The sequence below is a fragment of the Staurois parvus genome, unplaced genomic scaffold, assembly GCF_062004578.1.
Source record: "Staurois parvus isolate SC_StPar_1 unplaced genomic scaffold, SC_StPar_1.0 ptg000530l, whole genome shotgun sequence".
In the NCBI taxonomy this organism is placed as follows: Eukaryota; Metazoa; Chordata; class Amphibia; order Anura; family Ranidae; genus Staurois; species Staurois parvus.
The window spans coordinates 8,349,727-8,363,597 of record NW_028318326.1 but is presented as its reverse complement, the minus strand read 5'-3'; the positions used below and the strand labels follow the sequence as shown (position 1 = coordinate 8,363,597).

The window sequence follows — 13,871 nt, the reverse complement described above, 5'->3', positions numbered from 1 at the left end:
TATTTTCCTTAATTCTTTCAAATGTTTGTTACCCTCTCTCAACACATGAGACGTCGAGTCAAGCTGTGGTTCCATGCAACAAATGAAATCTCTTGCCACAATTAGTTTACCTTTTTAAAAATCTAATAGCTTCTTCAGTATGTTCTTTAGATAGACCTGATTTATTATTGGGGCAATATATATTTGCCAATGTACATTCTACCTCTTGCAATTTCCCCTTTAAGAACAAAAATCTCCCCTCTGAATCCTTCATTTTATCTTCCAAACAAAACCTTACATTTTTCGCAAACCCAATTGCCACACCTTTATCACGTTTAATTGGGGAGTCTGCATAAAACCATAATGGGTAGTGCTTAGAGTGTAATTTCACCTTTGTTTCTTGTATTAGATGAGTTTCCTGTATAAACACTTCAATAAATCTTTTTTGTATTTCTCTAAGTATCTTAAATCTTCTCTCCCAACTATTTAGCCCTTTAACATTGTAAGTCATAAAGTTAACCTCCTCCATTACTATATATATTTTCCATTCTTTCTTTCTCCAGGCTTCCCCCTAATTCTTTTATCTCCTCTCTTTTTGCTGAGTGTCACCCTTATCCCTTTACCCTCCCCCCCTCCCTCAATTTCCCCTTCCCTATCCTCCCACCACCCTCCCCATCCCTTAGGCTACCTTTTTGCCTACAAATCATTTGTGGTCCCTATACCATCCTTGATTCAAGTTTAAGGTGGTGCTCCGACCACGAACAGTTCGCCAGCCACCTATCCTCCACGCCCTGCCACCTACTATATCTAATACGTCTTCGATGATCCATCAAAGGGCTGGAGCAAAAGAAAGAAGAGGAGAGAAACCCCTCTCTCCTCCTCTTCTCTATTCTCTATTCCTCCTTCCAACTACCTCCCAATTTTCTTTTCCCATAGCCCCTATCTCTCCTTCCTCCTCTTCCCACCAAGGTATCACCATTTTCTCTCATTCAAGTCTCTCACAAAAGTCTCTCATATCTTCAGGAAATCTTAATCTTGCTGTATGTCCATTTTGCCATCCGATTAAACATGCCAGGAAGTCCCATCTATACTGCACATTTTGCTTCCTAATCTGCTCCAATAATGGTTTCAGAGATCTTCTTGTCAGTGTCTCTACAGCTAGGTCAGCAAAAATCTGAATAATTATTTCTCCATATTTAATCGATGCTCTTCCTTTTATCTTCTTCCATATCTCTTCTTTATCCCCAAAATTATGGAATTGCACAATTATATCTCTTGATTTTTCTTTACCCCTTTCTTGTTGGAGCTTTCCTATTCTATACACACTGTCCAAATTAAGCATCTCTGATATCGATCTGTTCATTATAGTATTCAAGAGTTTACATATTATACCCATTAGGTCTTCACCGTGTGAAATCTCTGGTACTCCTCTTATCCTTAGATTACATCTCCTATCCCTATTTTCTTGATCCTCTATCCTGTATAGCAGCTTTCTTTGTTCTTTTCTCATTTCTATCGTCTGCTTTTCTAGTTTTAAAATAGTTTGGGCCTGTTCTTTCACTTTTCCCTCTGTTTCTTCCACTCTTGATATCATTTGCCCCAGATCTTTCTGTATTATCGCCATCTCTTGTTTTATTGATTTTTCAAGGCTTTGAAACAATTCTGCTATTTCTCTTTTGTTTTGCATTTGTAGTTCCTTTTCTTGTTCTACCACCTTAACTCTCTCTCCTTTGACTACTATTAGCCGTTTCCAGGGATAGTCTAGAACAGTGATGGCGAACCTGTGGCACGCGTGCCACAGCCGGCACGCCGAGCCTTATCTGTGGGCACGCCAGGAGAATACCGTATTTTTCGCTCCATAAGACGCACTTTTTTTCCCCCAAAAAAGGGGGGAAAATGTCAGTGCGTCTTATGGAGCGAATATAGAACGTCCGGTCCGGTATTTCCACCGCCGCCGTGTCAGAATACCGGGCCGGCCGCTCAGCTCTGCAGTGGGACCGTACCTGTCCCTCTATCCAGCGGCGCGCTGTCTTCCCGGCTTCTGTAGTGTGCGTGACAGCCGGGTCCCAAGTGCGCATGCGCAAGAAGCAGTGCTCTTTGTGAATGGTAAGGCGGTACCTGGGACACATGACAGATCCCAGAAGCCGCCGGACCAATCACAAAGCGCAGCGCTTCTCGCGCATGCGCACTGGGCATCCGGCTGTCCGACGAGCGCCCACACTACAGAAGGCGGGAAGACAGCGCGCGGCTGGATAAAGGAACAGGTAAGATAAAAAAAAAACTCTGCGGAAGTAAGAGCGGGTACCTGTCAAATTCAGGTACCCGCTCCCCCTCCCTCCCCAAAGGTCAGCAGTCATCTGTACTGTCCGCAATCTCTGGTCATCCCTGTGCTTTCCGCAGTCTATGGTCATCTCCTGTACTGTCCGCAGTCTCTGGTCATCCCTGTACTGTCCGCAGTCTCTGGTCATCCCTGTACTGTGTCCGCAGTCTCTGGTCATCCCTGTACTTTATATATATATAGTGCAGCGCTGAAATATGTTAAAATGGTATATATAGAGAGTCTTTCTCTTGACAATAAAATCAAATGTGTGCAGGTCTTCTCCTCATTAGGTGACTGGAAAATAGCAAGATTGCGCACTCACCGACCGCACATTTAAAATGCGCCTGTGTATGATATAATCCAAACGACCAGCCAGGTATACAGCTCCAAAGACCACACGGATCCTCCCTCTTCCACACTCTCATCCGCCTTGGGTGTAGCAATATCTCCAGATCCAGAGGTAGATAGACAGGGATCCCCCTTATAATAGCCAATCAAAATACAAATTTGGCTGATCTGACATCAATAAACTGAAACCTGCTTTCTCTTGGTTACTGTACTTTGCACATCCACATTGTTATGGAATAAGCCTTTGTGGGTGTCAGATGGAACTGTACTGTCCGCAGTCTCTGGTCATCCCCTGTACTGTCCGCAGTCTCCGGTCATCTCCTGTACTGTGTCTGCAGTCTCTGGTCATCTCCTGTACTGTGTCCGCAGTCTCTGGTCATCTCCTGTACTGTGTCCGCAGTCTCTGGTCATCCCTGTACTGTGTCTGCAGTCTCTGGTCATCCCTGTACTGTGTCTGCAGTCTCTGGTCATACCTGTACTGTGTCTGCAGTCTCTGGTCATCCCTGTACTGTGTCTGCAGTCTCTGGTCATCCCCTGTACTATGTCTGCAGTCTCTGGTCATCCCCTGTACTATGTCTGCAGTCTCTGGTCATCCCTGTACCGTGTCTGCAGTCTCTGGTCATCCCTGTACCGTGTCCGCAGTCTCTGGTCATCTCCTGTACCGTGTCCGCAGTCTCTGGTCATCTCCTGTACCGTGTCCGCAGTCTCTGGTCATCCCTGTACCGTGTCCGCAGTCTCTGGTCATCCCTGTACTGTGTCTGCAGTCTCTGGTCATCCCTGTACTGTGTCTGCAGTCTCTGGTCATCCCTGTACTGTGTCCGCAGTCTCTGGTCATCCCCTGTACTGTGTCCGCAGTCTCTGGTCATCTCCTGTACTGTGTCCGCAGTCTCTGGTCATCCCTGTACTGTGTCCGCAGTCTCTGGTCATCCCTGTACTGTGTCTGCAGTCTCTGGTCATCCCTGTACTGTGTCCGCAGTCTCTGGTCATCCCTGTACTGTCCGCAGTCTCTGGTCATCCCTGTACTGTTAATTAGTTTGCACTACTGTACGAGTTGTTTTTTCTAAACCAAAAGCTCGATATTCAGGTTTCATTGCAGTGTTGGCACTTTGAAAGAAATAAGTTGGTTTTGGGTTGCAGTTTGGGCACTCGGGCTCAAAAAGGTTCGCCATCACTGGTCTAGGACTTTCTTCCATACTGATTTCCAACACACTCCTTTCACTTAGTCCTTGTTGTCTTTGTGGGGTCAGGTTCCCCTGTGAGGGTATATATTTTTTAATTGTACCTGTTTGGGAACTCTTGGATCCACCTCCTTTGGCTATTTTATTTTTCATGCCGTCAGAAATTTAATTAATTTATCCAAACTCTATGGGGTGGGTTAGTTATTATACAGTCCCGTATATCTCTTAAAATTCTCCTCCACCAGATTCTATATCTTCTGGGAGCCTATAGTTTATAACTTTTTCTTCCTTTCTTCTACTCCCCTGGGTAATCTCCCCCTGTACATTCACTTTATGTATAGTTCTATTTCACGCAATACATTTTATTACACCTTCAGCTCTCACACTCACCCTCCTGCCGTCCTCTCTTCCATATGAGTTGGCTTCCAGCTCTTCCTTCCCTGGGCTGTGAGCTGTGGTTCTCTCCAGCCCCTCCATCTGTATGCACCTTTTTGCTTTGTTTTTAGGGGGAGATTCCCCTGCAGGGTCCCGTTCCTGGAGGTCTGCGATCAAGGTTTGTCAATGGGAGAGCCGGCGTCTCCCTCTGCCTGGGAACGCCGGTCGGCTTATACTCCTCCCAGTACTCCCTTGCAGGAGGTCACGTGGCCACTTCGCATTCTCCTGGCTCCAAGCAACCTGCTGCCCCGGACGGAAAGCTCCAGCTGTCCTACTGCAGTGGTCCCCAGCCGCTCTATCCTCCTCTCCGGCCAACCCGTCCCGCAGTCTCAGCGCTCCCCACGTCTCCTCGCATTCAGATCCCCAGCAGGATCCCCCCACTTACAGGTAGGGATTTATGGGCATCTCTGACAGCATTACAGGGTACAATGAGGGACAGATGGCGGCCTTGCGGAGAGCACTTACATTGCAGTCTCCCTCACCGCCATGACCAGGCTCCTCCCTCCCTATGAAATTTTCTAATAAAAAATATTGATTGTTACATGTAAACAAAAAGTGCCAGAAAAGGATTTGTCTTCAAGTAGTATAGCTATGGCCTCCCATTTAAAAAATTATATGCTGCAGCACTTACATATTTTTCTTAAGCTCACCACACATATTACAGTCTGATTTTACAATCTCCTTTAGCTCTTACAACCAGTATGTAGTGCAATGGCCTGCCTGATGGGATACAAATTGATTGGATAGTTTAGGTAGGTCCTCATATTAGTTTTGATAGATCTAAGGTTGATTGTACAGTATAGAGATTGTGCGGTCAGAAAGTAACGTGTATGATGAGCCTAAGTCCCATTGCAAAGCCCACAAATACCTACCTACTGAGTCTGCGGGTGAAATCCTTCTAAAGCAAATTCCTGTGTTGGTGTGGCAATAATGCTGCTCTGCTCCTCAAATCAGAGCATAGTTGCCACTTTCATGTAGGCTGTTCCTGTTTGATTACAGTCGGATGACATAATATTGCAGAGATGTGGCTTTCAGCCTTTTTGCTGCTGGTTCAATAGCTTGTAGCTTGTCAAACAGCACTTAGCCACAGCTAGTCCTGCCCACTGCTTTCTAGTTTAAGAGCCCCTGTTGCTGATCCTCTCCCACAGTTATCTGCAGTGTCTGGAAGGGGGAGTGTGTGAGACACAAATGAAGGCAGATTTGGCTCAGTCAGGGGATGTAAAGGAAATTCTTGTGCACTTTAGAAGGCTTGTGAATCACATGGATTTGGGACATGTGTGGACTATCATACAGGAGCCTTTATCTATATGACTTGCGAGCCAAGCTGTGTCTACTAAATAACCACCCTAAAATACAAATCTGGACATAATATGTCCTAGATATAACTGGATCGCAAACACCCAACACATAACTACCACTGTGTACATAAATTATTTCACCATATTGTGTTGCGCTCCTGTTGATTAATATCTCTTCAATACTTCTTATCCCTTATTTATACCCAAAATTAATAATCATGTATAAACAAATAATCTAATTCGCAAAAATATATAAACACATGTGCATACCATTAATCAAAAATTCATATATAATAATCACTTAATATAAAAAAATTCTAATAAAAACCTCAATAATTCATAATAATAATGCGTATCCATGATTATAAAATTAATTATTAAACCAATTGTACACCATTAATAGTGAAAAAATGAAAATGTCAAAAAAATGTATAAATACTCATATATAATTATTTAATATTGTGCAAAAACAGTGTCCCATTAATCATAAAAATAGTGACTCTGTGCTTTATTTAATCTTCAATCCGTGACTGTTTGTGAATCCGTGACTGTTTGTGAATCCTCCAATTAGTGCAGATGTATGCTCACCTCCTTATCTGCCTACAATTAGGCTATATGCGCTTTTGGTTCACCTCCTATGGAACCTGCTTGGTTAAGATTTCTCCTTTTTTTTTTTTTTTTTTTTTTAAGATTGTGGAATAAGGATATCCTTTATCACTGATTATTCCCTCCCCAAGCAGGTTCCATAGGAAGTGAACCAAAAGCGCATATAGCCTAATTGTAGGCAGATAAGGAGGTGAGCATACATCTGCACTAATTGGAGGATTCACAAACAGTCACGGATTCACAAACAGTCACGGATTGAAGATTAAATAAAGCACAGAGTCACTATTTTTATGATTAATGGGACACTGTTTTTGCACAATATTAAATAATTATATATGAGTATTTATACATTTTTTTGACATTTTCATTTTTTCACTATTAATGGTGTACAATTGGTTTAATAATTAATTTTATAATCACGGATACGCATTATTATTATGAATTATTGAGGTTTTTATTAGAATTTTTTTTATATTAAGTGATTATTATATATGAATTTTTGATTAATGGTATGCACATGTGTTTATATACAGTCAGGTCCATAAATATTGGGACATTGACCCAATTCTAACATTTTTGGCTCTATACACCACCACAATGGATTTGAAATTAAACGAACAAGATGTGCTTTAACTGCAGACTGTCAGCTTTAATTTGAGTGTATTTACATCCAAATCAGGTGAACGGTGTAGGAATTACAACAGTTTGCATATGTGCCTCCCACTTGTTAAGGGACCAAAAGTAATGGGACAGAATAATAATCATAAATCAAACTTTCACTTTTTAATACATGGTTGCAAATCCTTTGCAGTAAATTACAGCCTGAAGTCTGGAACACATAGACATCACCAGACGTTGGGTTTCATCCCTGGTGATGCTCTGCCAGGCCTCTACTGCAACTGTCTTCAGTTCCTTCTTGTTCTTGGTGCATTTTCCCTTCAGTTTTGTCTTCAGCAAGTGAAATGCATGCTCAATCGGATTCAGGTCAGGTGATTGACTTGGCCATTGCATAACATTCCACTTCTTTCCCTTAAAAAACTCTTTGGTTGCTTTTGCAGTATGCTTTGGGTCATTGTCCATCTCCACTGTGAAGCGGCGTCCAATGAGTTGTGAAGCATTTGGCTGAATATGAGCAGATATTATTGCCCGAAACACTTCACAATTCATCCTGCTGTTTTTGTCAGCAGTCACATCATCAATAAATACAAGAGAAGCAGTTCCATTGGCAGCCATACATGCCCACGCCATGACACTACCAACACCATGCTTCACTGATGAGGTGGTATGCTTAGCATCATGAGCAGTTCCTTTCCTTCTCCATACTCTTCTCTTCCCATCACTCTGGTACAAGTTGATCTTGGTCTCATCTGTCCATAGGATGTTGTTCCAGAACTGTGAAGGCTTTTTTAGATGTCGTTTGGCAAACTCTAATCTGGCCTTCCTGTTTTTGAGGCTCACCAATGGTTTCCATCTTGTGGTGAACCCTCTGTATTCACTCTGGTGAAGTCTTCTCTTGATTGGTGACTTTGACACACATACACCTACCTCCTGGAGAGTGTTCTTGATCTAGCCAACTGTTGTGAAGGGTGTTTTCTTCACCAGGGAAAGAATTCTTCGGTCATCCACCACAGTTGTTTTCCATGGTCTTACGGTTCTTTTGGTGTTGCTGAGCTCACAGGTGCATTCCTTCTTTTTAAGAATGTTCCAAACAGTTGTTTTGGCCACGCCTAATGTTTTTGCTATCTCTCTGATGGGTTTGTTTTGTTTTTTCAGCCCAATGATGGCTTGCTTCACTGATAGTGACAGCTCTTTGGATCTCATCTTGAGAGTTGACAGCAACAGATTCCAAATGCAAATAGCACACTTGAAATGAACTCTGGACCTTTTATCTGCTCATTGTAATTGGGATAATGAGGGAATAACAGACACCTGGCCATGGAACAGCTGAGAAGCCACTTGTCCCATTACTTTTGGTCCCTTAACAAGTGGGAGGCACATATGCAAACTGTTGTAATTCCTACACCTTTCACCTGATTTGGATGTAAATACCCTCAAATTAAAGATGACAGTCTGCAGTTAAAGCACATCTTGTTTGTTTCATTTCAAATCCATTGTGGTGGTGTATAGAACCAAAAATTTTAGAATTGTGTCGATGTCCCAATATTTATGGACCTGACTGTATTTTTGCGAATTAGATTATTTGTTTATACATGATTATTAATTTTGGGTATAAATAAGGGATAAGAAGTATTGAAGAGATATTAATCAACAGGAGCGCAACACAATATGGTGATATACAGGAGTCTTTACTTTAACTTTATGCAGCTCAGTGAGTAAAATTGAAAATTTCCTCCACAGTGAAATGTCACACCGCTCATCCAGACTGCTGGCTGTCTTGCTTCTTCAGCAATGACATGCTGAAGGGGAAAAAGTAGCACACAAAACACAAATCAAAACTGATAGTACATGCATAGACACAAAAGACAAGAGGGGCATATATCAAGAAAATTAGTGACAAAATAATTTGCAAAGCAGGCTGCCTCTCAGTCTGTCACTTTTTTTTTCATTTACAAACGTTTTTATTAAGAGGCAGACTACAAAAGCCACACATCATCATAAGGTAGAATGCACAATAAGAGAAAGGCACATAGGTAATTTACAGTAATATAAAAACAATCAGCATATGATAGACATTCAATCCAACATTAAGTGTCAATGTGTTTTCCAACCATCCCATTCTCTGTTGAATAAATGCATCCTATCCAATAATGTATACTGAATACATTCCATGAGCATGACCATATTGACTCTCCGCAAAACAGAGGCCATAGGGACTACCGGTGACTTCCAATGAAGAGCAATGGCCCATATGGTGGAAACGCAAATAGTGTGAATTAGCCTCATTAGGTTGGTTGGAACCCTTGAAATGAATGCACCCAATAAGCAATTTTGCAGAGACAAATCTGCCGGAGAACCCGCCAAGGCAGAGGCCACCTTCAAAATCTTACTCCAGATCAAGGAAAGACCAGGACAAGCCCAAAACATGTGCACAAGGCTACCAGCAAGGCCGCAACCCCTAAAATAGAGGTGTGACATCCCTGGAAACATGACATGTAGTCTAGAGGGGGTATAATACCAACGGGTTAATACCTTAAGGGCCGTCTCACGGACCGAGAGAGAGATCTAGAGCCCCTACGTATATTATCCAGAATGTAGTCCCAGTCCTCATCTGAGAATGTAATATTACAATCAACCTCCCATTTCCGTCTATACGAGGGAGGTGAGGTATAAATGGCATTCGAAAAAGAGCGATATAAATCTGAGACAAGACCCCTACCCCTAGGTGAGTCATGACAGATACGTTCAAAATAAGTAATCGGGTATGAGAGCATCAATCCAAAATGAGAGCCAAAAAATTGTCGTATTTGCAGAAAACGATAATGTTCATGAAGTGGGATATCAAAAAGCAAACGTAACATATCAAAGGTTATAAAAGGTCCACCTCTCTGAAAATCCCTTCTAAGCGCTTTTGTGATATCATGCCCCTATCCAATAGGGATGGGTTACCTACATGAGCTTTATAATGTATTTACAATTCCCTGTTGAGCGTGTGAATTTGCTTCCAAAGATCCCTATTCCTGTTTGCCGCCATAGAAATAAGGCGGCCACGGAAAACCGCCTTGTGAGCCACCCACAGCATAGCTGGGGAGGTGTCAGGAGTATTATTCAGTTGAAAATACTCTTGGATTGAAGAAGCTACTTCTTGACAGGAGGTGGTATCTGTAAGCATAGAGTCATTCAAACGCCAGGAGTACGGAGTAGACACTAAGCCTATAAAAGTGATAGACAACGCCATAATGTTATGATCCGACCAAGAAAACAAGTGTATCCTAGCATTCGTGGAGTTGGCCAGAAGGATCGGGGGAGCAATATATGTAATCCAACCTAGCATAGGAGTCATGCAGATGGGAATAAAATGTATAATTCCTAGATCCCACATTATAGGCCCTCCAAGAGTCAACCAGTTGGAACGAATCTAAAATTTTGTAAGATTTTAGGAAGGTCGAAGAAGAAGATGAAGAGGAACTTCTATCCAATAAAAGGTTGGCCACCAAATTAAAGTCATCGCCTGCCAATAAATGGGAGGACAGGAACTTATCAACAATTTCAAAAATATTCGAAAAAAAAAGTTGCCTGAGCTGAATTTGGTGCATAAACATTGGCTATGTATGACCTGAAAGGGTGTCCTTGATAGTAATAAACCTGCTCTCTGGGTCACGATAGACCTGTTGCATCTCTAAGGGATATGAGTTATGGAGAAAGATCACCACCCCTCTACTTTTGGTGGTATATAAAGTATAAAATGCTTGCTTATATGATTTGTGGAAAAATGTAGGATGTTTATCCGCTGCAAAATGGGTCTCTTGTAATAAAAGGATCTTCGCCCCTAGCCACCTATACTGGAGGAAAGCTGTTTTACGCTTATGTGGAGAATTAAAACCCTGGACATTATGTGAAAGGCAATGAATCGCCATTTTTAAACACGTAGCAAAGAGCACTTTATAACATTATCGTACCAATAAGTTCAGTATTAGGAGAGGTTGGTCTAAAAGGGGGATTACCCGGCTCTACAACCAGAAGAGTGAAGTCTAACCTGATCATTTTTTGCAATATCCAAGCCACATATACGTAGCAAGGAGACCCACAAAATTGTGTATGACAACAATAATGTACCAAAAGAAAAAAAAAAAACATAAAACGATAGAAACAGGGTCGGAGCAGCCTCTAGAACTATAGAGATCAAAACAAACCATGGATCAGGTAGGTGAACTGCCGCACCTGAAAAGACAGAAAACTGTAATTTTAAAGGGGCAACAGGGCCCAAATCCTGTCGCCAAAAAACAGAGAGAGAAGAGCAGCCACTCCACAACAGGGCAGTCATTCCACAACAGGGCAACGACACCTCTGACTATGCCTGGCAACAGGGTGGGGTAGCACATTGACAGTTCCTGCAGACTCAGCCTGCAAGCCTAAAATAAGGGCCTAAGAACCCATATAAAACATGTAGCACGTCAAGGTATATAGGGAGTTAACCCAAAATTAATGGACACAACTAATGATAAAGCATTAGTGACATGTCCCAATAAGTGATCAAATGTGGGGGAGAACAGCCAATAACAAGGATCACTATCATCCCACCTCTTGTCTGACTCTCCTCCTATCATGCCGTGGAGATGGACAGTTCCAAATGGGAGATATCTGGGGGGTTGAAAGTAGGCGTTGAGGTGTGACATCTTAGTCTTAGCATCTTGGTCTGGAAGAAGGGACTTGAACAACTTAATTATAGCTTGTGAAAGATCAGTCACTGTCTCAAGAACCCCAAGAATGCGCAGGTTATTCCTGTGATTGCGATTATCAAGATCTTCCACCTGCGCTTGTAATTGTGTAAAGGCAGCGTGTAAAACGTCATGATCCCAGGAGAGCTCGCCATAGGCCAAACTAAGTTCATCATGGTTCGTTTCTGGCCCCAAATGCAGCTATTCCTGAGAAAGGACATTAGTGCTTTTACGAAGCTCTGATTGAAATTTAGCAGCCAATTTCATGTACATAGTCTCCAGACAAGATTCCAAATCCCCCTTTTTAAGCTGCTGTGAATACTCACTGTCCTGTGCAGAGGGCTGGGCCGCTGTATCTTGAGCGGGATGGGGATGCTCCGCTGGGGCCATCTTGGGACATGCTGCTCAGCTCCTGTGTCCATAATAGGTAAGTAGTAGGGACTTTTGTGCAGTCCCCTTACCTTTTTGTTTAGTTGACGGCATGCACCAAGCATTCCTGGAGGTGTTCGGCTTATTAAGGTAAGATCCAAGTGGCAGGCTGGCCCCAGAGAGCAGGCAGAAGCTGTAGCAGGAATGGAGCTTCTGCTACATTTGGCTGTCCTCTGGCAACCCAGAGTATCTGCAATCTTTGGAAGCCGTCAGATACAGTTTTGCCCAGGTCTGTGAAAGCTTCAACACTTGAGATGAGACAGATTTTTATGAAGATGAGAAATATTTTTATAAGATACAGCAGATTTTTTTCTTTTAACTTTTTATTTATAATGACATTGCAATAGAGCAGACAAATACAAAATCCAGCAAATGAGCAGTATCATGTGTCTTAACATTGGTAGCATTGATAGAATACTAAATAAAACTCACAAAGTACCCTGGAAGGTATATATCAACCAAGATATATGGGATATGGACTGGGCAATGATACAGCAGATTCTTACTCCAATCACACAATGAAAAAGTGCTAAGGGTCAAGTTTCAATACGTCACAGTGCTACATTAGATCAGCTGAAGGATACATTTTTAAATAACGCTACATAATTACACTAAATCTGTCTCATAATCTGTGATTGCGCTCCTGTGTAGCATATCTTTGCTATGCAACAGAATTCATATATTACATGTCCCCCAATGTATGCATCATAGCCTTGAAGTATTTTTTCCTGTTCTAATGTAATGATGCTCCTGTTTAACAAACAAATCATAACAAGCACTGCAAACCAACAAATGCCAGCATATGGTTCTCATACAAAAAAACCCCACATAATTAGTTGCCTATGAGCTAAGGAAAAAAATGCAAACCTTTGCTGAAGAGTTTCCAGCTTTTCCAGCAATCCTGGCTCATTTGTAACTTCAATTACTATGTTTGTTTTGATGATATTCCCCATTAGAGTCTAGGACAAAAAAAAGATACTCAAAACATATATATGTACATATGGTAGAATAAGTATACAAAAATACAGTCTCACATAAGTTTAAGTACCATACCTTAAAGTCTAAATCAATTCCATCAAACCTTCTTGCATCCTCAGGAAGTTGGTTCCGGATGTCTGCTGAGTTAGCAAATATACTTTGCAAGTGTGCCCAGGTTTGCTGAACCTCCAGCCAGACAGAAATAACCATGTCAGCCACCATAAGTTTCCTCTGCCACCTGCTTACCTCCACTGAGAAAAATTCCACATATTTGCTCATTAAAATATTCTGCAGTTGCACCTGGGGAAATAAAGTAACTATTAGGATCATCTGTTCCCCAGCGCCCATATCAATATAAAGAAGTGAGGTTTTTCTCATACCCAAAGCCCACTCTATTATCATTCTATTATGCTGCCACTGGTGTATTGGTAGAGCCCTAGTATGTGTCAATGTCAACAGAATAGAATGGTATCCTGTTCTGAGGTCTGTTTGACACAATTTCTGATTTCAGCAAGGTCTGGGCTAGGTTTCACTTTAGCTAAACTCTTTACCGGCTATAGACTTGGACTTTCATCATCTTCTTATATAACATTATATTATTGCACATGAGTTTTAAACCCAGGGACTGCCTTATGATGATCTGCAGATGGGGAAGTAGCAATACATGTATATGCTTTGCTAAATTGATATTAAGAATTGAATGAGTGGCTTAATCATAGAACTCAAAGGCAAACTGGCTATTTGGCAAGTGCGTGGAACATTTCCATATTGGGGTTCAAATTCCTGAAGCAGGTGAGGAGAAAAGCACATTTGTAGAGCTCTGTGTTGTATTTCAGTTTCTAAAAAGAAAAGAAAAAACACTATTGCAACATTTAGGTCATACCACTGCCTTTGCAAATGGACCCCTTAGTGTTACTGTGGCCTGGTGTAGTTACCAGATAGCATTAGCTCTTTCATTCTTGTT

At 41.9% G+C, this 13,871-nt stretch overlaps 1 protein-coding gene across 1 annotated transcript in view; it reads right to left on the bottom strand.

Annotated features, from left to right (window-relative positions):
* LOC149451620 (dynein axonemal heavy chain 11-like) overlaps nt 1-13,871 on the bottom strand; it is a 590,344-nt gene that overhangs the window by 468,706 nt on the left and 107,767 nt on the right. Inside the window, exons 15-16 of the mRNA XM_089690376.1 lie at nt 12,983-13,207; nt 12,797-12,888 (exon numbers count right to left, since the gene is read on the bottom strand). Coding sequence (XP_089546502.1) covers nt 12,797-12,888; nt 12,983-13,207 — 317 coding nt within the window. The remainder of the gene's footprint in view (nt 1-12,796; nt 12,889-12,982; nt 13,208-13,871) is intronic.